Source organism: Myxine glutinosa, chromosome 14 (genome assembly GCF_964187855.1).
Source record: "Myxine glutinosa chromosome 14, kmMyxGlut1.1, whole genome shotgun sequence".
Classification (NCBI taxonomy): Eukaryota; Metazoa; Chordata; class Myxini; order Myxiniformes; family Myxinidae; genus Myxine; species Myxine glutinosa.
In genome coordinates this window covers 86,023,026-86,050,114 of record NC_136274.1, presented here as the reverse complement: position 1 = coordinate 86,050,114, position 27,089 = coordinate 86,023,026, and the positions used below count along the sequence as shown (strand labels likewise).

The 27,089-nt window shown below is 46.8% G+C and overlaps 1 protein-coding gene across 4 annotated transcripts in view; it reads right to left on the bottom strand.

The window, feature by feature from the left end:
• The window catches only part of LOC144888885 (germ cell nuclear acidic protein-like), a 155,678-nt gene that overhangs the window by 94,908 nt on the left and 33,681 nt on the right, over nt 1-27,089 (bottom strand). For 3 of the 4 annotated variants that reach the window (XM_078768541.1, XM_078768540.1, XM_078768542.1), the window contains exon 3: nt 22,581-22,638. In XM_078768541.1, the coding sequence (XP_078624667.1) occupies nt 22,581-22,638 (58 nt within the window). Of the gene's footprint in view, nt 1-22,580; nt 22,639-27,089 lie in introns of those variants that run through there. The other variant, XM_078768543.1, reaches the window with a different exon arrangement.

Here is a 27,089-nt window from a genome sequence, read left to right as displayed (position 1 = left end):
CACAGCCCTCTGTCTTTGACGAGCCCTCTGACGTTGAGGGTTCTCTGGTGCTACAGCTGACGCAATCCTGGATGAGTTAGAGGCACGTAGGGGTGGTCAATAAGACTCCACCCAAGCCTCGGAACCTACCCAACCATCTAAGCCCCTCATCGTCCCCAAAAGGTAAATAAAATGGTTTAAAAAAGTACTTTTTTTACCTTTTTATTTTTATTTACATATTGTGATTCTTGTTTTAATGTTTCTTTTTATGTTAATGTTTCTTTATATGGTAGAAACACTTGGTAAAAAAGTGGCAAAAATAGGTTAAATATGTGGTCAACTTGGGGGTCCTGGCACCAATTAGAATTATTACCATACGTTCTTCAGTTCGGCTATCGCGATTTCGGCTAACGCGCACCGATGGCGGCACCAATTAGGCGCGATAGCCGAGGGTTGAGTGTAATCTTAAAATGAAAAACGAAATTCCACTTCGATTTGTTCAAGCAATTGAGGTTACAGCTGCTGAATAAACCTGATCAATATCTCAATAACGAGGCAATCTATGCCAACGCGACGTCTACTGATATGCCTCCGCCTAAAATTATTACATCATTATACAGTGCCTTCTGAAAGTATTCACACACCTTGACTTTTCACATTTTGTTGTGTTAATGCATGAATTTAAAATTGATTAAAGTGAGATTTTTTTTGGACACTGATGTACACATAATACCCCATAATAATACCCATAATACCCAAGTGCAATCTCGTGTTTAGAAATTATTTCAAAATAATTAAAAAAGAAAAGCTGAAATGTCTCGAGTCAATAAGGATTCAACCCCTTTCCTACGACACTCCAAATTGAGCTCAGGTGCATCCAATTTCCTTTGATCATTCTTGAGATGTCTCTACAACTTGATTGGAGTCCACCTGTGGCCAATTCAATTGATTGTACATGTTTTAGAAAGAAACACATCTTTCTATATAAGGTCCCAAAATTGACAGTGAATGTCAGAGCAAAAACTGGACCAAGAAGTCGAAGGAACTATTCGTAGAATTCCGACATATACAGACTTGGCATTTAAAATGGAATTTTTTTTTTTCTTGACTTGGGTTTGTTTCTGAACTCAGTCGATCAATCTGGTGAGTTTCTTTTATGCCTCGGTGATTTATTTGTTAAAAGAACCATGTCACTGATTGTCTGTCACAGCAAGAAGTCAATAACAGGATTATATCACAGGTGGCGTGACAAAATGTACGAACAGGTACATTTGACGATTGGCTTCACGATCGGGTATATAAGGGTTGTTGCGTTCTGTATTAGTGGAAAACAACTGCTGCACGTCTACAAAAGTTATTGCCGCTTCCTCTGGAGATGGTCCGTCAACTCGACAATGCTGTTTGTCATGGAGTGGTGGCTTTACGAAATTCCGGCATGAAACAGCGTGCTATTGCTCGGCAGTGTGGCATCACACAAGGTCAGGTGTCAAAGATCCTGAAACGAAATGCTCAGAGGGGTGTCCCTCCTCCAATACCGAGGCCAGGACGTCCCCGCAGAACCACAAGGAGGGATGATCGCCAGCTGCACCGGTTAGTCCGCAATGGCTGTACCAAGTCAGCTAATCGGCTTAGGGCTGAGTGGCAGCAACTGACAAATGTGCCTGTATCCAGAAGGCTAGTCAACCAACGACTGGTTCAAGCAGGCTATCGTGCCAGGCGTCCCCTGAGAAAGCCACGCCTGACCAGACAACACCGCCAGCGCCGATTGCAGTGGGTCAGAGAGCACCGTCAATGGCAGTCAGGACACTGGAATCACGTGATCTTCAGTGACGAGTCTAGATTTCTGGTCTATCGTCAAGATGGCCGCGTCCGAGTGCGCAGACAAGTCCATGAAGCCTACAGCGAAGATTGTATAGTGCCAAGAGTCCAAGCTGGAGGTGGTGGGGTGACCGTTTGGGCTGCTTTTCATGCAGGGGGCAAAACTGACCTGGTTGTACTGAATGGAAACCTGAACCAGTTCAAGTACAGGGCCATTCTGGAAGAAACATTGCTTCCATTTGCTCGTGCAGCCTTTCGAGGAAACTTTGTCTTCCAAGATGACAATGCACGGCCTCATCGTGCTCACATGATCCAACACTTTCTTGCTGACCGTGGTGTAGAGCATATGGAGTGACCTGCCATGTCCCCGGATATGAATCCGATAGAGAACTTGTGGGCAGAATTAACGCGTCAAATCGACCACTTGGACCAGCAGCCGACCTCTGTGCGTGAATTGCAGCAGACTATTGTCACTGCATGGCAAGCGATTCCTGTCCAAACCTTGGCAAATCTCGTGTACAGCATGCCTCGACGTGTACGTGCTCTCCTGAATGCTCGTGGGGGTTACAAGAAGTACTGAACTGTAATTTTACTGTCTGTAATCCCAGTCGTAATTTAACTTTTGTTTTTGTTAAAAATAAATTTGGCTAATGTGCAAAATAAAGAGATACTTCTGGAAAACGTACAGAAGTTTAACACAGTACTGTCCGTGAATTGAGTTTGATATCAGTTTACATCACCTTCAAGGATCAATTTATTTGCTTTGAAATGTCAAATGTGGTTTTTGTTTCTTCTAAAGGTCACATTAACAAAATCTAGAATAATTTCAACATAATTCCAATGAACTTTTGGTTCGAAGTCATCTTGAAAAGTAAGTTCACCCCCACAAAAAAATATTCCATATCAAATGCCAAGTCTGTAATTGTGAGGAGACATAGATCTGGGGAAGGGTATAAAATAATTTCTAGATTGTTGAAAGCTCCCAAGAGCACAGTGAGCTCGATCGCATGGAAATGGAAAGAATACGGAACTACCCAGAATCTTCCAAGAGCTGGCCATCCGACCCAACTGAGCAACCGGGCAAGAAGGACCTTTGTCGGGCAGGTGACCAAGAACCCAATGACCACTCTGACAGAACTACAGAGTTCCTTGGCTGAGATGGGGTAACCTGCCGGTAGGACAAAAGTCTCTGCAGCACTTCACAAACCTGGGCTTTATGGGAGAGTGGCCAGACAGAAACAATTCCTAAGAAAAAGGCACATGACAGAACACCTGGAGTTTACAAAAAGGCACGTGAAAACCCCAAAGCATGAGGCAAAATATTCTGTGGTCTGATGACATGAAAACTGAACACTTTGGTCTGAATACAAAGCGCTATATCTGGCGGAAACAGACGACAGCTCATCACCCATCTAACATCATCCCCAACATGAAGCATGGTGGTGGCACCATCATGCTATAGGGATGCTTTTCAGTGGCAGGGACTGGGGGACTTGTTAGAATAAAAGGAACAATGAATGGAGCCAAATACAGGGAAATCCTTGAGGAGAACCTGCTACTGAGTACAAAAGACCTTAGACTGTGGTGAAGATTTCCATCCCAACAGGACAATGACCGCAATCATACAGCCAAAGCAACATGGGAATGGCTTCAGAACAAGAACGTGAATGTCCTTGAGTGGCTCGGCCAAAGCCCAGACGTGAATCCCATTGAGTATCTGTGGAAAGACTTGAAGATGGCTGTTCACCGACGCTCCCCATCCAACTTGACAGAGCTTGAACAAATCCACAAGGAAGAATGGAAGAAACTCCCCAAATCCAGATGTGCAAATCTGATACAGACATACCCAAGAAAACTCGATGCTGTAATGACTGGCAAAGGTGCTTCTACGAAGTATTGACTCAGGGGGTTGAATACTTATGTGAATTCGATGTTTTTCTATATTTCATTTCTAATTGCGTTGTAAAAAATTCTAAAAAACAAATTCCACTTTTGACATTGTGGAGTATTATGCGTAGATCAGTGACAAAAAATCTCAATTGAACCCATTTTGAACACCAATCCATATTTAAACTGAAAAGGTTGAACAGCTTGGTCCATGAACCGTGATCCCTTACCAAAGTGGAGGTGGATACTTTTGGCCCTGGGAGGACTTCGTTCCACCTCCTGAAACCCTCAAATGGAGATAACAACCAACACACACACACACACACACACACACACACACACACACACACACACACACACACACACACAGCTAGCTTGGAGGCAGTGCCATCACTACCGTCACTTCCTGTTACGTTCTCTGACCTCTTGACCCCATAATCTAATCAGTTTATATTTAGATCATTATACATACTTGTACCAAAGTTTGATTTGGTTCCTGTTAGCCATTCTTAAATTATCATAGCAGTGAAACCTAGTACAGACTCTGACCTTTGACTTGTTGATGCCAAAATCTAACCGGTTCATATTTTCATCATAATATACAGTCACGTGAAAAAGTAAGGACACCCCATGTAAGGTTTTGACTTTTTCAACATATTACAACATACAGCTATTTGATCTTCATTTCAACAATATTGATAGATAAAGGTGATATAATATAACAAATATCATGAAACATTTACATTTTGTAGTCTATTGTATAATTTAAATAAACTTAAATGCAAATTTCGCATGTGGAAAAAGTAAGTACACCCCTGGCTCTAATAGGTGGTATTGCCCCCTTTGGCAGAAACAACCTCAAGTAGGCGGTTCTTATAACTGTCTACCAGTCTCTGACATCGACTGGGAGAAATTTTTGCCCACTCCTCCATGCAGAATTCTTTCAGCTGTGCATTGTTTGAGGGGTTTCTTGCATGCACAGCTCGTTTCAAATCCCCCCACAACATCTCGATGGGATCGAGATCCGGGCTTTGACTTGGCCATTCCAGAACCCTCCATTTCTTTCTTTTCAGCCATTCCTTGGTGGATTTACTGGTATGTTTAGGGACATTGTCATGTTGCAAGGTCCACCTTCGGTTGAGCTTCAACTTTCCGACAGATGGCCTCACATTATCCTCAAGCACCCTCTGGTACAATGAAGAATTCATAGTGGATTCTATGATGGCGTGCTGACCAGGCCCTGATGCAGCAACGCTGCCCCCAAACCATAATATTTCCACCACCATGCTTTACAGTTGGTATCAGGTTCTGTGGTCAAATGCTGTCTTTGGTTTTCGCCAAACATGTCTTCTGGTACTGTGGCCAAATAGCTCTACCTTTGACTCATCTGTCCAGAGCACATTGTTCCAGAAGTGCTGGTCTTTGCCTCGGTGTTCATTGGCAAACTTTAGTCTTGCCCTGATGTTCTTTCTGGACAGCAAAGGTTTCCTCCTGGCACACCTCCCATGTAGATCAAATTTGTGCAGCCTCTTTCTAATGGTAGACTCGTGCACTTTGACATCAACAGTGGCAAGAGCTACCTGTAGGTCCCGTGATGACATTCTGGGGTTCTTAGAGACTTCTTTCAGCATCTTGCGGTCTGCTCTCGGGCTGAACTTGCTGGGGCGGCCTGGCCTGAACAAGTTGGCAGTTGTTTGGAATCTTCTCCACTTGCAGATGATCTTCCAGACAGTCGAATGATTGATTTCAAATTGTTTGGAGATCTTTTAAAATCCCTTCCCAGACTCGTAGGCATCCATAACCTTCTTTCTGAAGGCCTCAGCGAGCTTTTTTCATCTCGGCATGGTGACGCCGCACACTTCAACAACAAAGAGCAAACCAAACTAAATGTCTGAGGTTTAAATTAGACAGGTTCCTCCAAGATCCTCTCTAACGATGTTCTAATCATTTGCACCTGAGCTGGTGCACCTGATTCTAATTTTAGGTATTTGAAGTAGTGATAAATGTAGTGGTGTACTTACTTTTTCCACATGCGAAATTTGCATTTATGTTTATTTAAATTATACAATGGACTACAAAATGTAAATGTTTCATGATATTTGTTATATTATATCACCTTTATCTATCAATATTAGCCTGGTGTTGGCTTAGCGGTTAAGGTGCTGGCTTGGGATCCTAGGATCCTGGGTTCGAATCCCAGTCGATCGCTAAATTACTCAGCCTGTCATCCTTCTGAGGTCGGCAAATTGAGTACCAGCTTGCTGGGATGAATGATCCCGGTGTGTACCCCGGTTTAGAATAGGTACGATGTCCCTGTGCATCGTAAGAGACGACTAAGGGTTGGCGCCAGGAAGAGCATCCGGCCATAAAAAAAAAAAACATTGCCTCAAACAGGGAACCATGATTGTCATGGGGCCCGCAAGGCTAACCCCTGCTCTAGTGGGGAAAATGGCCTTAAAACGATCATTCATTCATTCTTTATCTATCAATATTGTTGAAATGAAGATCAAATAGCTGTATGTTGAAATATGTTGAAAAAGTCAAAACTTTACATGGGGTGTACTTACTTTTTCACGTGACTGTATACTTATACCAAGTTTGGTCAAAATCCCATCACTGGTTCACAAGTCAGAACAGTAACAGAATTCTTACCAAAAGGGACCTCTGCCCTTTGACCTCAACCCCATGATCGAATCAGTTTATCTTTACATCATTATGCAGACCTGTACCAAATTTGACTTGGATCCCTTCTGTCGTTAAGCTATTGCGGTAACGAAAACCCATCACGGACGGACAACCTGAAAACATAATGCCTCTGACAGCGGAGGCATAAAAAAAAACACGACGATGATAACAACACTTGCAAGTCTCTGATTAATTAAAAGACTGTGGAGGCCACTGATGTCTGTTAACATGAAAGGGATGGCAATACAAGAGGGAAAGCATCTATATATATAAAGTAGAGTTGGCCTCTGTGTCTGTATCCTGATCTATGTGTGATCTCTAAGATCTCGAGAACCCGTGGACGGATTTGTGAGCGGAAAGTACTGTTCGACTCGGGATGGTCCCAGGAATGTCACGGAGACATAAAAATTTAAAAAATTTCGGGTTTTAAAATTAGCGTATTACGCATAATTAGCACTAGCAGAAGAGAGAGGGATTCGAAGGGAGGGAGCGCAGCGCTTCTAGCGCTTCTGACTACAGCACACCTTAAAATTAAAAAAACTTCGGGTTTTAAAATTAGTGTGTTACGCGTAATTAGCGCTAGCAGAAGAGAGAGGGATTCGAAGGGAGGGAGCGCAGCGCTTCTAGCGCTTCTGACTACAGCACACCTTAAAATTAAAAAAACTTCGGGTTTTAAAATTAGTGTGTTACGCGTAATTAGCGCGAGCAGAAGAGGGAGGGAATCTAAGGGAGGGAGCGCAGTGCTCCCTCCAGCGCTTCTGTTAGCGTAATTAGCGTATTTCGGAACGTTAATTTTTCAACTTCATTATTCGGAATCAGTACGTCCCAGAGAACCTTCGTAACGTTAATTTTTCAACTTCATCCGATTGACATGGGACCAACGGCATGTGACAAAGAGTGAAACATACAGGCTACATTTATTTGACGACAATGAGTTCCGACTTCCGACCTCGGTGGGATGACAGGCTGAGTCAACCCCCCTGGTGTGAAGGGGGAGGAGGAGGGGAGGGGGAAGAGAAGGGGAGGGGAACGAGGGGGAAGGGGGATGGGAGGGGGGAGGGGGAGGGGGAAGGGGGAGGGGGAGGGGGAAGGGGGAGGGGAGGGGGGGAGGGGAAAGGGGGGGCCGTGGGGGGGAGGGGAGGGGCCCTTCTTCCCCTGGGCACCCCCGCACCCTTCCCTCCCCCCCTTCCCCTCCCCCCTCCCCCCCCTTCCCCCCCTCCCCCCCATTCCCCTCACCCTCCTCTTCCCCCTCCCCTCCTCCTCCCCCGCTTCCCCCTCCCCCCTCCCCCCCGTTCCCCTCCCCTCCTCTTCCCCCTCCCCTCCTCCTCCCACTCCCGTGCAAAGCCGGGTACCTCTGCTAGTATCTGATAAGAGTGGATGAAAACACCGGAGTGGGTAGAACAAAAAGGACAGCGGGATGGAGCATTGTGATGAACAAGGACAAGGTAATAATAATAAATCTTTATTGTCCCATATTCAGGGAAATTATTCTTTGGTGACACCAAAAGTTAACCATCATTAAAACTTAAAACACAAAGGGAATAAGAAAACGAAATAAAAAGATATAAAATATAAAATAAATAAAAAATAAAAAATAAAAAAGAAACAATAAAAAATAATGGAGCATTGTGATGAACAAAGACAAAGGGATGGATCATTGTGATGAAGAAAAAGGGATGGAGCATTGCAATGAACAACGACAAAGGGATGGAGCATTGTGATGAACAAAGGCAAGGGGGTGGAGCATTGTGATGAAGATATTGGGATGGAGCATTGTAATGAACAAAGACAAAGGGATGGAGCATTGTAATGAACAAAGACAAAAGGGAAGGAGGCAATGTAATGAACAAAGACAAAGGGATGGAGTATTGTGATGAACAAAGACAATGGGATGGAGCATTGTGATGAACAAAGACAAGGGGGATGGAGCATTGTGATGTAAGACAAAGGAGTGGAGCATTGTGATGAAGGACAAAGGATGGAGTATTGTAATGAACAAAGACAAAGGGATGGAGTGTTGTGATGAACAAAGACAAGGGGGTGGAGCATTGTGATGAACAAAGACAAGGGGATGGAGCATTGTGATGAACAAAGACAAGGGGGATGGAGCATTGTGATGAAGACAAAGGAATGGAGCATTGTAATGAACAAAGACAAACGGATGGAGTATTGTGATTAACAAAGACAAGGGGATGGAGCATTGTGATGAACAAAGACAAGGGGATGGAGCATTGTGATGAAGACGAATCTTGTGGTGAGGCAGTTGCCCTGAAACAACTTGCCTTTGCCTCTTGGAAGGCTAATCCAACTGAAGGCAATCTCAGTTCCTTCCACCAAGCTCGGAACAAGTGTGTGTCTACCCTCAGGAGTGCCAGGAAGCACTATCTCTCCTCACTCAAGAACGAACTCTCAAACCTGTCTCCTTCCTCCAAATCCTGGTGGCGTCTGGTCAAATCCGTTTCTGGTGTTTGTTCCCCCTCCATCCCCTCCCTTACCTCAAATGGCCACACAGTTGACATCGCACGTGACAAAGCCGAATGCCTCAACTCTGTGTTTGCCTCAAAATCTTTAGTCCCAAACCCATCTCTCTCTGTTCCCACCTTTCCCAGTCGAACCCAACTGCTCCTGGACTCTGTGTCCTTCTCTCCTGACAAGGTGGAGGAGTTTTTGTCTAACCTCGACTCTGATTCTGCAACTGGACCAGACGGCATCAGCCCACGGGTCCTAAAATCCTGCTCTGCCACTCTATCTCACCCTCTCTCTGTTCTTTTCACCCTATCTTTTGCTCAAGGTCATCTGCCAGCATCCTGGAAATCAGCAAACATTACCGCTTTACACAAAAAAGGTGCAAAAACAGATCCTTTTAACTACAGACCAATCAGCCTGCTCCCAACTATCAGCAAAGTCATGGAATCCATCATTGCTTCGGATATGAAATCTTTCCTCTTCTCCAATGGCTTGATCTCTGATTATCAATTTGGATTCAGACCAGGTCACTCTACTCTGGACATGCTGCTTCTCCTGTCTCAACAATGGATGGAGGTCCTCAATGCCAAACAGGAAATTAGAGCTGTCTCCCTCGACATATCACGTGCCTTCGATACGTTCTGGCACCCAGCTCTGCTCACCAAACTCTACTCCTATGGTATCCATGGAAATCTCCATGCATGGCTTGCGGACTTCCTCTCTGGTCGTAGTCAACGTGTGGCCCTGAATGGATTTCTCTCATCTCCCCTTCCTGTTCAGGCTGGAGTTCCCCAAGGCAGTGTGCTGGGCCCTGTGCTTTTTCTGGTCTTAATCAATGATCTCTCCAACTCTCTGGTAAATCCTCTCTATCTCTTTGCTGATGACTCCACTCTCTGCCGCTCCATTCCTCTTCCCTCAGATCGGCAGTCTGCAGCCTCCTCGCTCTCTGAAGACCTGGACAAAATCACAGACTGGTCAAACAAGTGGAACATGTCTTTCAATCCTGACAAATCTCACACTCTTACTATGTCTCTCCGAAAAGATCGACTGGACAACCCTCCCATCTACTTTCTCAACAATCCTCTCCAATAAGTTCTGTCGCTCAAGCTTTTGGGTCTCACTATCTGCCATGATCTTTCTTGGGAAAACCACATTTCCAAGCTGGCCTGCAAAGCCAGTCGCCGACTGGGCATCCTCCGTCGTGCGAAGTCCTTCCTAGGCACACCTGAGCTCCTCACCACATACAAGGCTTTCATCCGCAGCTCAATGGAATACTGTTCTCCCCTATGGGCTGGTGCTCCTGCCTCACACCTAGCTCGGCTTCACGCTGTTGAAACCAAAGCTTTCAGAATCATTGGAATCTCCCGCGATGAAGCTATCTCTGAGGGCCTTTCACTCACTCACCGCAGGCAGGTAGGTGGTCTTTCTGTCTTCTACCGACTCCTCTCCGGCCTTGCTCCCCCAGCTCTCTCTGTGCTCTGTCCCCCAAATATTCCTACAGGTCGCACAAGATCTGCCAGCAAGCCTCTGATGGTTAAACTGCCAAAATCTCGACTCTCTGCTCACCTTCACTCCTTCATTCCTCTTTTCTCCCGCCTCTGGAACAAACTCCCACACTCCCTTCAATCCCACTCCTCCCTCCAGGTCTTTAAAACAGCTGTTCACCACCATCTCTTATCTTCCCCCATCCAAAACCTTGATCTTTTCTACCCCCGCTAATTCACCCCAGATCCACCTTGTTTGAAATTCCAACTTCTTTCCTGGAAGTCCTGGCAGTGTCCATATGTTTTATACCTCTCCCACCGCCCCCTTCCCATGCCCCCCCCCCCCCCCAAAGCCCTCTCCCTCCCACAGTTCTCTCGATGTCTCCATGTCTCTCGGTCCCTGCTCTCAAATGTTGTGTTTGTGTCCTTCCCCCTCTCTCCCCATCTTGTCTACCGCTCCCGATGTTATATGTTTTATGTGTCGGTTTGTCTTTCTGTGTGATTAATGTTCGCTCTTTCACGAGCCTCGATCTTGTATACAAAAAAAAAAGAAAGAAAAAAAGAAAAAAAAGACAAAGGAATTGAGCATTGTGATGAACAAAGACAAAGCGATGGAGCATTGTGATGAACAAAGACAAAGGGGTGGAGCATTGCAATGAACAAAGACAAAGGGATGGAGCATTGTAATGAACAAAGACAAAAGGGAAGGAGCATTGTGATGAACAAAGACAAAAGGGAAGGAGCATTGTCATGAACAAAGACAAAGGGATGGAGCATTGTGATGAACAAAGACAAATGGATGGAGCATTGTGATGAACAAAGACAAGGGGATGGAGCATTGTGATGAACAAAGACAAGGGGATGGAGCAGTGTGATGAAGACAAAGGGATGGAACATTGTAATGAACAAAGACAAAGGGATGGAGCATTGTGATGAACAAAGACAAAGGGATGGAGCATTGTGATGAACAAAGACAAAGGGATGGAGCATTGTGATGAACAAAGACAGGGGATGGAGCATTGTGATGAAGACAAAGTGATGGAGCATTGTAATGAACAAAGACAAAAGGGAAGGAGCATTGTGATGAACAAAGACAAAAGGGAAGGAGCATTGTAATGAACAAAGACAAAGGGATGGAGCATTGTGATGAAGACAAAGGGATGGAGCATTGTAATGAACAAACACAAGGGGATGGAGCATTGTGATGAAGACAAAGGGATGGAGCATTGTAATGAACAAAGACAAAAGGGAAGGAGCATTGTAATGAACAAAGACAAACGAATAAAGCATTGTGATGAAGACAAAGGGATGGAGCATTGTATGAACAAAGACAAAGGGAAGGAGCATTGTAATGAACAAAGACAAAGGAACGAAGCATTGTAATGAACAAAGACAAAGGGATGAAGCATTGTAATGAACAAAGACAAGGGGGTGGAGCATTGTGATGAAGACAAAGGGATGGAGCATTGTAATGAACAAAGACAAGGGGGTGGAGCATTGTGATGAAGACAAAGGGATGGAGCATTGTAATGAACAAAGACAAAGGGAAGTAGCATTGTGATGAACAAAGACAAAGGGATGGAGTATTGTGATGAACAACGACAAGGTAATGGAGCATTGTGATGAACAAGGACAAGGTAATGGAGCATTGTGATGAACAAGGACAAGGTAATGGAGCATTGTGATGAACAAGGACAAGGTAATGGAGCATCGTGATGATCAGGGACAAAGGGATGGAGCATCGTGATGAACAAGGACAAGGTAATGGAGCATTGTGATGAACAAGGACAAGGTGATGGAGCATTGTGATGAACAAGGACAATGTCATGGAGCATTGTGATGAACAAGGCCAAGGTAATGGAGCATTGTGATGAACAAGGACATGGTAATGGAGCATTGTGATGAACAAGGACAAGGTAATGGAGCATCGTGATGAACAAGGACAAGGTAATGGAGCATCGTGATGAACAAGGACAAGGTAATGGAGCATCGTGATGAACAAGGACAAGGTAATGGAGCATTGTGATGAACAGGTACAAAGGGATGGAGCATTGTGATGAGCCAGGATAAAGGGATGGAGCATTGTGATGAGCAAGGATAAAGGGATGGAGCATTGTGATGAGCAAGGATAAAGGGATGGAGCATTGTGATGAGCAAGGATAAAGGGATGGAGCATTGTGATGAACAACGACAAGGTAATGGAGCATTGTGATGAGCAAGGATAAAGGGATGGAGTATTGTGATGAACAAGGCCAAAGGGATGGAGCATAATGATAAACAAGGACAAAGGGATGGAGCATTGTGATGAGCAAGGACAAAGGGATGGAGCATTGTGACGAACAATGACAAGGTAATGGAGCATGGTGGTGCACAAGGACAAGGTAATGGAGCATTGTGATGAGCAAGGACAAGGTAATGGAGCATTGTGATGAGCAGGGATAAAGGGATGGAGCATTGTGATGAACAATGACAAGGTAATGGAGCATTGTGATGCACAAGGACAAGGTAATGGAGCATTGTGATGAGCAAGGTGTTACGAATTCGGGATTTATGTGAATTACTATTCAGGTTATTTCTTATTAATGTTTATTCTATTAAAGGTTGTTGTGGTTAAATGGTTATAAGCGCTCCTGTTAACAGGAGACCGGAAACGGGATGGAAAACCGGAAGAGGAAAAAGACAAGCTTGGGAGAGAAGCGGCCATCTTCATCCTCGACCAGCTGCGACGCGAGCCGAGTCGATCTTTACCTGCTTTGGAACGCTGAGTTTGAAAAGCCCGTCTGGCGAGAGGAGTTACCTGCGCGGGGTGATTGCCTGTTACGTGTCAGGTTGCCGTGGGTTCCTGGAAGGAACCAAGCGTCCGGCACTGTTCGCCTCGACGCCTACGAGGGCGTGTACGGGTCGCACCTTGGGCCTCGCGCGCTTTGCGAGCCGTTCACAGCCCAGAGGCCACGATCGCGGGCTCCGACCCCGGTGGCATCCCGAGGAGGTGTCCGCTGCAGCAACCGTTCCCGGTACGGGACATGCACGTTTGGAGCACGTCGGCCAGGGGTCCGTTCAACCGCCCGTGTGCGGAGAAGTCGACCTTCACCTTGGTCTGGAGGGGCTGAGAGACATTGTGAGGGACAGTGACTATTGAGGGGGCCGTGAGTGGGGTAAAGGGGGGAAATATATAAGATGGCCATCTTAGCAATATTGTTGGAATATTCATACTGAGCGTTGAAGTATTGTGTTGTGGATGATTCTACCCAGGGGTGAATATATTGCTGATTGATCCGGATCCTTGGTGTCATTTCCTTATTGATTTGGATTGTTTCCTTCGTTGGTCCACCGGAGGGTTTAATTAGTATTGATTGCATTACGAAAGCGAATAAATCATATATCTTTCTGGCGGGGTTCCTCTCAAGGTCCGGGGGTCACCGAGACCAGGCGGTCACAGGGAGGACCACGTAACAGAATTGGGGGCTCGTCCGGGATATAAACTTGTGTAAAATAATAAAATTATATTTTTATTAATTAAAATTACTTTTTTATTGGAGTCAGGTGACTGCTGGAACTACAAAGAGGAAAGGAGAGTGGAACGAGAACTCCAGGAAAGGTTAGAAAGGATGAAAACAGAGGAAAGGAAAGCAGAAGAGAGGAGAGAAGAGAAACAAGCAGAGGAAAGGAGAGTGGAACGAGAACTCCAGGAAAGGTTAGAAGGGAGAAAAGCAGAGGAGAGAAAAGCCGAAAGGGAATTAAAGGAACGTGACATGGCGCTTCAGCAAGAAATTAAATTCAAGGAGCTGCAGTTAATGAGAGAACGGGGAGAGGTACCACCCTTGCTGACGGGGCCGACACCTAGCCCGAACACCTGGGATGTGGGCAGACATGTGAGGCTGGTTCCACCCTTCAGTGAAAAGGAAGTCGCTAAATTTTTTCCACACTTTGAGAAAGTGGCTCGACAGTTAAGCTGGCCAGAGGAGGCCTGGACCATACTAGTGCAAAGTGTGCTGGTGGGTAAAGCTCAAGATATTTATTCGGCGCTACCAATGGACCAATGTGCAGATTATGAGGTATTGAAGAAGCACATTCTCAAAGCCTATGAGTTGGTTCCTGAAGCTTACCGGCAAAAATTCAGGAATGCCAGGAAGAGGGAGAGTGAGACCCATGTGGAGTTTGCCAGAGTGAAAGAAAACATGTTTGATCGGTGGTGTGAGTCAAAAGGAGTCGGGAAAGACTTCGAAGCATTGCGTGACTTGATCCTGGTGGAGGAATTTCAACAGTGTGTCCACGAGGACATCAAAGTGTACCTGCAGGAAAAGAAAGTACCAAAGTTGTGGGATGCAGCCACCATGGCAGATGATTATGCCTTAACACACCGGATAGGGGTCCACAAACCTAACTCCTCGCCTAGACTTCAGCAGGGGAGTTATGGAACACCCGGTGCAGAGAACGACAATACATGGCGGCGGCCTCGAGAGGATTATGGGGACAACTCTGATACCCCAACTGTCCGAAATCGGGGGGCTACGGGCCCAAGACAAACTTATTTTCCGGGGGGCCCGAGGCAGACCACGAGTTTTTCCTCCGGGCCTACTTGCGCTTTTTGCAAGAAACCTGGACACTTGATGTCCGGTTGTTACCTCATGAAAAGGGAAAACCCAGAGCGGAGTCCGAATAGTACAACTCCGAATGCGATGGCAAACGTAAGAAATCGCCCACAGAAGAGTTACCAACCATTTATTTATGAGGGGTTTGTCTCACGAGAGGGAGACTTGACTAACCCAAGATCTGTTAGGGTATTGAGGGACACAGGAGCCCATCAATCCTTAATGCTTGAAGGCATTTTGCCATTGTCAAAGAGTACAGCAACTGGTGATAGTGTTCGGTTACAAGGGATCGGTGGCTGTGTTAATGCCCCACTTCATGTCATCCATTTGGAATCCGATTTGGTGTCAGGACCGGTCACCGTCGGTTTACAAGCCACGCTTCCTGTAGAGGGAGTATCTGTGGTTATCGGGAATGATTTGGCCGGGGGTCAAGTTTATGGTAACCCGAGGGTTGGTAAAGAGCCCAGCAGGGAAAATAACACCACACCAGCTCGGGATGGCGACAAAAGTACCAAGTTATTTGTAGGGGGACTGAACTTCAAAACAAAGGAAGAAGTTCTGACCTCTGTCTTCAACAGATATGGGCCGCTGGTGGAAGTGCGGTTGGTAAAAGACAGGGAAACGCAACAGTCAAGAGGGTTCGGCTTTGTCACGTTTGCAAGCACAAAAGACGCCAGAGAGGCAGAGAAGAATTGGAATGGTAAGGATTTGGAGGGTCGGACCATAACAGTAGGGAAGGCATTTCGTAGGCGTCGAGAGGTCTACAGAAGAGGACAACTTGGCGGTAGTTTTCGTGTTGGCAGCAGCCGATATTACTATGGAGGCTCCCAGAGTGACGGCATCTCCCGAAAGAATGATTGTCAGAGCACTGGCCGAGACGGAGACCGCCAGTCAGGTGACTACTGGGACAAGTGGTCCCACCGTAACTGTTAGGAGTCCGGAGAAGTTGAAGCACTATATACGGCGGAGCCGCCGAGCCTGGGCTCCTACACGGACTAACCGTGAACGCCACGTTCCTAAAGGCGTCCAGGTAGTGAACTTTCCTGCACGGACTAACCGTGAACTCCACGTTCTTAAAGGCGTCCATGTAATGAACTTTCCTCCCTGGACTAACCGTGAACTCCACATTCCTTAAGGCGTCCATGTAGTGAATACTCAGCTTGGCCTCCCGAAAATGTGCTATCGAGTTGTTTAACTTTGGGGCTTTGGTCACCACCCCTTAAACCTGCATTCAAGAGAAACTAGAAGTTGTTGATGCTTGGTCCAGAGTGAATTCCCTTTGGAATCATTTATTTTATTTATTTATTTATTTATTTATTTATTTATTTTTTGTATACAAGATCGAGGCTCGTGAAAGAGCGAACATTAATCACACAGAAAGACAAACAGACACATAAAACAAATAACATCGGGAGCGGTAGACAAGATGGGGAGGGGGAAGGACACAAACACAACATTTGAGAGCAGGGACCGAGAGACATGGAGACATCGAGAGATCTGTGGGAGGGAGAGGGCTTTGGGGGGGAGGCATGTGAAGGGGGGGGGGGGGGCGGGAGAGGTATAAACATATGGACACTGCCAGGATTTCCAGGAAAGAAGTTGGAATTTCAAACAAGGTGGATCTGGGGTGAATTAGTGGGGGTAGAAAAGATCAAGGTTTTGGATGGGGGAAGATAAGAGATGGTGGTGAACAGCTGTTTTAAAGACCTGGAGGGAGGAGAGGGATTGAAGGGAGTGTGGGAGTTTGTTCCAGAGGCGGGAGAAAAGAGGAATGAAAGAGTGAAGGTGAGCAGAGAGCCGAGATTTCGGCAGTTTAACCATCAGAGGGTTGCTGGCAGATCTTGTGCGACCTGTAGGAATATTTGGGGGACAGAGCACAGAGAGAGCTGGGGGAGCAAGGCCGGAGAGGAGTCGGTAGAAGACAGAAAGACCACCTACCTGCCTGCGGTGAGTGAGTGAAAGGCCCTCAGAGATAGCTTCATCGCGGGAGATTCCAATGATTTTGAAAGCTTTGGATTCAACAGCGTGAAGCCGAGCCAGGTGTGAGGCAGGAGCACCAGCCCATAGGGGAGAACAGTATTCCATTGAGCTGCGGATGAAAGCCTTGTATGTGGTGAGGAGCTCGGGTGTGCCGAGGAAGGACTTTGCACGACGGAGGATGCCCAGTCGGCGACTGGCTTTGGAGGCCATCTTGGAAATGTGGTTTTCCCAAGAAAGATCATGGCAGATAGTGAGACCCAAAAGCTTGAGCGACAGAACTTCTTGGAGAGGATTGTTGAGAAAGTAGATGGGAGGGTTGTCCAGTCGATCTTTTCGGAGAGACATAGTAAGAGAGTGAGATTTGTCAGGATTGAAAGACATGTTCCACTTGTTTGAGCAGTCTGTGATTTTGTCCAGGTCTTCAGAGAGTGAGGAGGCTGCAGACTGCCGATCTGAGGGAAGAGGAATGGAGCGGCAGAGAGTGGAGTCATCAGCAAAGAGATAGAGAGGATTCTCCAGAGAGTCGGAGAGATCATTGATAAAGACCAGAAAAAGCACAGGGCCCAGCACACTTCCTTGGGGAACTCCAGCCTGAACAGGAAGGGGAGATGAGAGAAATCCATTCAGGGCCACACGTTGACTACGACCAGAGAGAAAGTCCGCAAGCCATGCATGGAGATTTCCATGGATACCATAGGAGGAGAGTTTGGTGAGCAGAGCTGGGTGCCAGACCGTATCAAAGGCCCGTGATATGTCAAGGGAGACAGCTCTGATTTCCTGTTTGGCATTGAGGACCTCCATCCATTGTTGAGACAGCAGAAGCAGCATGTCCAGAGTAGAGTGACCTGGTCTGAAACCAAATTGATGATCAGAGATCAAGCCATTGGAGAAGAGGAAAGATTTCATATCCGAAGCAATGATGGATTACATGACTTTGCTGATAATTGGGAGCAGGCTGATTGGTCTGTAGGTGCAAGGATCTGTTTTTGCACCTTTTTTGTGTAAAGCGGTAATGTTAGCTGATTTCCAGGATGCTGGCAGATGACCTTGAGCAAAAGATAGGGTGAAAAGAACAGAGAGAGGGTGAGATAGAGCGGCAGAGCAGGATTTTAGGACCCGTGGGCTGATGCCGTCTGGTCCAGTTGCAGAATCAGAGTCGAGGTTTGACAAAAACTCCTCCACCTTGTCAGGAGAGAAGGACACAGAGTCCAGGAGCAGTTGGGTTCGACTGGGAAAGGTGGGAACAGAGAGAGATGGGTTTGGGACTAAGGATTTTGAGGCGAACACAGAGTTGAGGCATTCGGCTTTGTCACGTGCGATGTCAACTGTGTGGCCATTTGAGGTAAGGGAGGGGATGGAGGGGGAACAAACACCAGAAACGGATTTGACCAGACGCCACCAGGATTTGGAGGAAGGAGACAGGTTTGAGAGTTCATTTTTGAGTGAGGAGAGATAGTGCTTCCTGGCACTCCTGAGGGTAGAGACACACTTGTTCCGAGCTTGGTGGAAGGAACTGAGATTGCCTTCAGTTGGATTAGCTTTCCAAGAGGCAAAGGCAAGTTGTTTCAGGGCAACTGCCTCACCACAAGATTCAGTGTACCATGGACGGGAGGAAGGGCAAGACAACTGAAGGCGAGATGGGATAAATCTGTGCATGAGAGAGATCAGTTTGCTTTGGAAGAATTCCCAGGAAGAATTGATGTCAGAGGCAGTGGAGATGGGAGACCAATCCAGCCGATTGATGGCTGCTTGAAGACCGTCCCAGTCGGCCTGAGTGAAATGCCAGACTCGTCGACGCTGAGGAGGCTCTCTGAGAATGGCCAGAGAGATGTCCACTTTGACAAGCACATGATCAGAAGAACCGATTGGAGCAGAGGAAGAGCAGCAGACATTAGCAGGGAAGTTTGTCATAACCAAGTCTAGAAGAGAAGATACTCCATTGGCTGAGATCCGGGTCGGGAAATTGACAGATTGTGCCAATCCCAGTGAGTCACAGAAGTCCTTTGCTGAGGTGCCATGACTGGTGAGAGAGGAACCCACACCCAACCAGGTGGCATGATGACAGTTGAAGTCACTACATATGATGAAGAGAGAGTTGGGATGATTGGATAGAAGTTGGTCCATGTTGTCAGACAGTGAAATGTAGATGGAGTCATCACTGTTTGGGGGACGGTACAGAACACATATGAACAAAAGGTGGGAGCAGAGAGGAAGCCGTAACCAGAGGTACTCCTGCGGGTGAGGAGGAAAGAGGGCAGTGCAAGGAGAGTGAGGAAGAGAGTTTTTGACAAAGATAGCCACCCCACCACCAGGCCGAGGCTCAGGTCTATCATACCGGAGGAGGGAGTAACCAGGAAGAGATATTAAGGAATCAGAGACATCTTGAAGGAGGAAGGTCTCTGTTAAGTAGATCAAGTCTGGATTGTCAGAAGCAACCTGTATGGAGAGATCAGTCAGGTTTGAGCGAAGGCCCCGGATGTTTGAGGTCCATACCGCTAATGAAGAGAGAGGGGGAGCATCGGGTACAGGACAGGGGAGGGGAGGTGTAGGGTAAGATGAAGGATGAGAGGGGGAGGTAGGGAGAGCAGTTGATAGTGTGTCAGATGTTGCAGAAGAGTTCCAAGAAAGGGAAGGATGAGGAGGATGAAAGGTTTGATGGTGAAGGGATGAGGCACAGTGAGGGGTTGTTTGAGGGGGGGGGCAGAGGAAAGTAGAAGGTTTGGGGGGGTGGAGGTATGAGATAGAAGGGAGACGAAGTGGGGAGGAGGCAGCTTGGAAGAGGAGGGGGTGGAGGGAGAATTGGAGAGGAATGGTATGGGGGGAGAATTGAATGGGAGGGATTGGGGGGGAGTTTTGAAGGGGAGGAGTGAGGGGGAAGTTTAGGAGGGGAGGGGCAAGGGGGGAGTTTTGGAGGGAAGGGGCAAGGGGGAAGTTTAGAAGTGGAGGGGCAAGGGGGGAGTTTAGGAGTGTAGGGGCAAGGGGGGGGGGGTTAGGAGGGGAGGGGCAAGGGGGGAGTTTAGGAGGGGAAGGGCAAGGGGGGAGTTCAGGAGTGGAGGGGCAAGGGGGGAGTTTAAGAGTGGAGGGGCAAGGCGGGAGTTTAGGAGTGTAGGTGCAAGGGGGGGGATTTGGATGGGAGGGGCAAGAGGGGAGTTTAGAAAGTAGATGATTAATGAAAGACGAACATTGATAACAAATTGGGTTTGTTGTGATTTTCAAGTTAGCAATCCGATTCAGAATGATGGAGGAGGGATGGAATGAATGTGAATTTAGACCATGTAGTGAGGGAGACGTATAAGATATTGAATTTCTTTTTTTTGAAGTGGAATGAGTTGGAGAGGAAATTGAGAAAAGCATTTTAAATAGGAAGAAAAACAGCGTGTTGTAATATACCACTGAATAAAACACAGAAGGGGAAAGGTTAAACATATTTAAATAATATTTAAACAGAACTGTGAACAATCTTATATGCACAAAAATACCAACGGGAGGAGAGCCGAGAGGGACCACCACGAGTCACGTGAACAGGGCAAACGGTGGATGGCAAGGAGATAATGGGGGCGGGGCGAACAGCACACCTGGACAGAAAATACAGGATGAGACAACAGTACACGTGGAGAAAAGAAAATAAATGTTTTTGTTTTTTTGTTTTTTTTGTTTTTTTAGGGGGGTGGGGGGGGGGGTGGGGGGGGTGGGGATTTAGAACGTTAGACAGAGTATTATGTTCGGGGTAGAAGGGAAAAAACCAAGAGCCAAGCAAAACATGCTTAAGTTAACAAAACACCGACGGGGGTACAACTACAAGGCCACACACGAGGAGCAGAACACAATTAATTAATTACGAGTTACAGGAAATTCAAACCAAAACTAACTATAATCAAACAATATCGCATGGACGATAAAATAACGAGTTGAAATTTGACAATCTATCTGGGGAAATGGGGGAGAAACATGTGGTCGAAGAACGAACGAACGAATAAGAATGAATAAACGAATGAGCACAGAGAAGGTAATGTCTTCTTTTTTTTTTTTTTGAGTTGAGATTTACATAAGGAAGTAGGCTATGGGGTGGAAAGACTGGGAAAACAGAGAACGAAAGTTATTGGATCACAAACGACAGACCGCTGAGAGAAAAACAAAGCCTCAAGGTTGTACAGTGTACACTGTACAAGGCCTCAAGACGACACGAATTAACACGATTTTCAATACAGGTATGAAAGATTTGCACCGAAAATCTTTGTCGGGACAATATACGTACATACACCATAAAATAAATACAGTTTTAACGAAAATACAAAATGGGAACAATTACTTAACTTCGATTTCGATGGAGAGCGTGTGGAGCTGCGAAAAAACGAACCCTCGCCAGCAAGACCGGAAACGGAAGTGGGGTTTTGTGAAATTTTGTTGCTTTATTTTTGAGATGTGATAATTGTGCCTGGGGGAACTGATGATTTGGGGTGTGAGAGATCTTGTCTGTTTATCAAAGTTGGCCTGCAAAGAAAGTTTTCGCGGTGTTCAAACTTTCTTTCTTGAAGGGGGGGAGTCTTACGAATTCCGGATTTATGTGAATTACTATTCAGGTCATCTCTTATTAATGTTTATTCTATTAAAGGTTGTTGTGGTTAAATGGTTAGAAGCGCTCCAGTTAACAGGAGACCGGAAACGGGATGGAAAACCGGAAGAGGAAAAAGACAAGGTCGGGAGAGAAGCGGCCATCTTGATCCTCGACCAGCTCCGACGTGAGCCGAGTCGATCTTTACCTGCTTTGGAACGCTGAGTTTGAAAAGCCCGTCTGGCGAGAGGAGTTACCTGCGCGGGGTGATTGCCTGTTACGTGTCAGGTTGCCGTGGGTTCCTGGAAGGAACCAAGCGTCCGGCACTGTTCGCCTCGACGCCTACGAGGGCGTGTACGGGTCGCACCTTGGGCCTCGCGCGCTTTGCGAGCCGTTCACAGCCCAGAGGCCGCGATCGCGGGCTCTGACCCCGTTGGCGTCCCGAGGAGGTGTCCGCTGCAGCAACCGTTCCCGGTACGGGACGTGCACGTTTGGAGCACGTCGGCCAGGGGTCCGTTCAACCGCCCGTGTGCGGAGAATTTGACCTTCACCTTGGTCTGGAGGGGCCCAGAGACTGTGAGGGACAGTGACTATTGAGGGTGCAGTGAGTGGGGTCAAGGGGGGAAATATATAAGATGGCCATCTTAGAAATATTGTGGGAATATTCATACTGAGCGTTGAAGTATTGTGTTGTGGATGATTCTACCCAGGGGTGAATATATTCCTGATTGATCCGGATCCTTGGTGTGATTTCCTTATTGATTTGGATTGTTTCCTTCGTTGGTCCACCGGAGGGTTTAATTAGTATTGATTGCGTTACGAAAGCGTATAAATCATATATCTTTCTGGCGGGGTTCCTCTCAAGGTCCGGGGGTCACCGAGACCAGGCGGTCACAGGGAGGACCACGTAACAAAGGATAAAGGGATGGAGCATTGTGATGAGTAATGGAGCATTGTGATGAACAAGGACAAGGGGATGGAGCATTGTGGTGAACAAGCACAAGGGGATGGAACATTGTGATGAACAAGGACAAGGTAATGGAGCATTGTGATGAACAAGGAGAAGGTAATGGAGCATTGTGATGAGCAAGGATAAAGGGATGGAGCATTGTGATGAAGGAAAGGAATAAAACTCACGAGGACGTTGGTAAGGTACAAGTCTTCTTTTCACCAGGGGTCTTCGTCTTCACCAGAACTGGGAAGGAAGGGCAGTAAATACAAAATTGATACTCCTTAATTGATAAAGGGTAGTAAATACTAATTGATTAAAGCACAGCATGTGACATTCAATTGCACACGAGGGAATGCCTTTGGCAACCACCTGGACATGTTATTGGGTGTCCTCTGGAATTCACGCACGCGCACCAGCACACGCGCACACACGCAAAGGAGTATAAACACATAACACCTGTAATTGCATTCACTCTGTCATCCCACAAAAGTGAGTTAAAAAACAAGGTGGCATTTTTGGGATTGGTTCCGGCTGATGTGTCAGTCTTTGGTGGATGAGGATGCAATCATGCACAGACATTTCAGGATGTATTAGCGTATTTTGGAAACAAAGCCAAGACTCGTAGAAGAGATTAAAGAATGGGAATATAACAGAACAGAAAGAGAAAAGAGAAAATATTGCAGAGGACACACCTGCAACAAAGACCAGAAGAGTAGAAATGTAAAATGGGGGATTTAAAAAAAAAAAAAAACACCTTTAGAGGCCATTTTTCCCTGCAAGCGGGGGTTGGCCTTTTTCGGGAACTGTGGTTGTTGTTGTTTTTCGGTCCCCTTTTTGAAGCAATGTTTTACGGCCGGATGCCCTTCCTGACGCCAACCCTTTTTGCCGCCTTTAACGACAAGCAGGGAATTACCAGTGAACTGGTACTCAATTTGCCGACCTCGGAAGGATGACAGGCTGAGTCAACCCCCCTGGCGTTAATTCAGCGATTGACCGGGATTCGAACCCAGGATCCTAGGATCCTAAGCCGGCACCCCAGCCGCTAGCCCAACACCAGGGACTATCCCAACACCAGGGGATAACAAAGAAATATAGGGTGAGGGATATGGTTGGGGAGTACATCACCTGGAAGTGAAGGAGTTGGGAGTACATCAACTGGAAGCTCCCTTTTGGGGTGAGGCTTGGGTTATTAAAGGTAGAAAAGATGATTAGTATGGATGCAGGATGATCTGTGATGGTCAACAGTCATCTTGAAGTCCTGGAAAGAAGAGTGGGAATGAATAGACCAAGGAAGTTGGCTCCACATGTGAGAGTAAAGAGGAACAAATGAGTGGAGGTGAGCAGGCAGCCGAGAGTTTGGGAGTTTTACCGGGAGGGGGTTACTGGCAGAGTGTGTGCACCTAGCAGAATTTTATAGGGGGAGGGTAGAGTTTGTAAAGGGCATCGGGCATGAGACCAGAGAGGACGCGTCTCAAAGACAGAGAGACTATCAACCTGCGTGCGACGCGGGAGGAACTGGCCCAGATATTCAACATAATTGCAGGGAAAGTCATACAGCAGTTGTTTCAATTTAGGCACGAATCATGCTCCTGATGTGGTAACCAGTGTTAAAGTTTGCATGTACTTCTATTAACACCTGGATATCTCATTTATGAGACTGGAGCCACTTCAATGGAGTGACAGAGATCCTTCCTGAACACGTGTTATTCTTCGAACAGCATCACTCCATTTCAAGATGGCGGCTGTCATGCAGTTGTTATGATTTTGCCTGTGAAAGAGCGAGATAATCCATTTTTGAAATCATAAGCAACAACTTTGTATTTTGCTGCAAGGACGTCGTGGTTTCACGGGAATCTACTTTAATCCAGCCAAAGTAAGTTCCTCGACTGCATTTTAAAACTTCAGTTTCTGTTGGTTTCATTTCGAGTTGTGGTTTCGTTATCAGAATGATATGGCCAAAAACAGCAAACCAAGTGTTCACATTTATGCTCTGACCATGGATACCAACCATTTGCTTTCAAAGGAAATGGACATGAGTTTGTGGATAATTTTAATTACACAAGAGTTATCCCAAAACGACTGAGTCAGTGAATGGGATTTTACATGACAAGTAGCTCTTCATCATTTCTTCAGTACCCGATGTCGAGGTTTGATCACAGAGGCCATACAACAAAACAATATTTTGAATTTACTCGACAACTCGACAGTCTAACAAGTAGGGTGTGTGTATGTATGTATGTATGTATGTGTATATATATATATATATATATATATATATATATTGTTGCCGATATGAGATTGGCATCCATCCATATCCGCTTGTAAATATTCCCCTATTTCCTCCATACTTCCCAACTATCCCCAATCCCCCATTCCCTAGTCCCATTTTCTGTAAACAACACTCTATAGACCCGACCTCCCCCTATTTCCCCCATTAAATGTCGCATCCAGGTCCACCGCATCTCACGTAGACAACTATAGGACATCTTGCTAGTTATTCTTAGTCTATGTCAGTTAAGGACTCGTTTCCATTAATTGTGACTCTTCGTTGCACCAGAATGTGATTGTATGGCACCGTTAGGAAGTTTAGGACCTCCCAATACCTCCCCGCAGCTCTTCCTCACGGTTCAGCAACAACAACAGCAACAGCAACAACAACAACAGCGGCGGCGGCGCGGGGAGTGTGCGCCCTCACTCCGGCTTGGTTGGTGGGGGGTGTTGGGAGGGCACCATGCCTTTCCAACGAGCCGCCATCGAGCATGTGCTCGACGGGGTTACCAAGTAGGGGCTCGCTGTCAGCTCCTCGTCAAGGGCGGAGCCCGGTAACCCCCGCATCCAATAGAAGCGGCGGACCGATCCCATCTGGGGCAGAGCCAACGAGCCGAGGGCGTGTCACTCCCCGCTGAGCATGCGCAGGAAGAGGGAGGTGACGTCAGATGTGCCCTGAGCTGGGAGAGAGAAGGACGCCACCTCCGAGCGCTGCAATACCTCCCCGCATCTCTGGACCGGACCGTGTTTGATTCTGCCCCTGAGCCAAGGTGCACCTTGTGCTATCGACTGCCTGTCCTTCCCTGCCATCAATCCCTGTGTAAGTCAGTCTTGTTCCGTTTGTCTGTGGTCTGTCTGGGATAGATAAGATTGTGTCTAAGTGCCTATCTCTTCTGTGCTTTACCTCTTACCTTGTAATCTACCCCTTTTCTCCACCACCAATTATATCCTCCTCCGGAGGTCTTGAGAACTGTACCCCTTGTGTCGTTTCATTTATCCCAGCCGTTGTGTCCTTTCCTTCATTGATTTAGCATAGCGCAACGTGGTCAACGTCGGGTGGAATCGGGTGAGTTGGGGAAGAATCGGGTAAACTGTGCGAACACGGCGGCCATTCCGCTCGGCCCATCATAACATCTTAAGCCGTGTCCGTAACAATTGGTGTCGAGGAGTGAGATTGGACCCGAAGCGCGCTTAACGCGCTCAAAATTACAAGTAACCGAAATTTGTTTTGTTTTAAAATAAAAACCCAAATTTTGAAAGTCGCGCTATGGCAGATCAAGACGGCTGGGTTCCAGTAGAGGAGAGTGAGGCAGGGTCGATCCAGGACCAAATTGAGGGACAAGAGGAGAGCGAAGCAGTGAGGGCGGCAGGTTCGCAAAATGGCGTCCTCGCGCACGAGGCTTCAGGCGCGCAAAGTGGCGTCCTCGCGCACGTGGGGGTAGCGGCACCAAATTTTGCCGCGCCCGTGACCGTAGCAGCGGCCGCAGCACCAATGAACTGGGGCCTATTCATGCAGCAGATGCAGGCCTTCATGGTCAAGGCAGATGAGGAGAGGGAAGAGAACAGGGGGATGAGAAACCAAATTTTAGGAATGGGGAACCGGATGGATGCTCAGAGTGAGCAAATGAGGGCTCAGAGTGAGCAATTGGGGGTAATGAGGGATGAAGCGAGGGGTACCGGTGAGGGGTTAGACAATGGGATAAAAGAGGTAAAGAATGGGTTAATGGGGGTAGAAAACAGAATGGCCGCTCAAGAGAATCAAATGGAAGGGATGCAAAAGGGGTTAGAGGGGTTAGAAAACAGTATGGAAGGCAAATTGAGGGACATGAGGGACCAAGCGGAAAGGGAAGTTAAAAAAATGGGGCAGCAGATAGAGGGGGTCAGAATGGGGGTAGAAACTAAATTGGATGCTCACAGGGAGGAAATGGAGCAGATGAGGGTGGCATCTGGGCAGGAGATGCAGGTGATGGGAGAAGATATCAGAAGAGGGGTGAGTGAGGAGGTCGGAGGAGTGCGCGAGGAGGTGAGGCACTGTAAGGAGCGCATGGAGAAGGAGGTGAGAAAGGGGACTGTAAAATTGCAAGGTGGTATAGAGGAGTTGACGCTGGGAGTAGAACAACTGACAGTGGGACAAAAGGAGTTGGGGGACCAGGTAAAGAAGAACACAGCGGTAATAGAGGGTTTAAAATCGACACAGAAGGAGATGAAAAAGGACGTAGGGGTAATTAAAAAAGAGTGTCAGACGGTACATGAGGACCTGACGAGGAAAATGAACAAGGTGGTAGAGGTGATGGAGGTTAAAGAGCGGGAGGTGCGGGAGCACATAGAAAAAAATAAGGTGGAGTTAGAGGAAGAACTTAAGGGGGCGCACGAGGAGATGAAGGAGGTGAAGCAGAAATTAGAAGAAGTGGAAGAAGGGGTGAGCG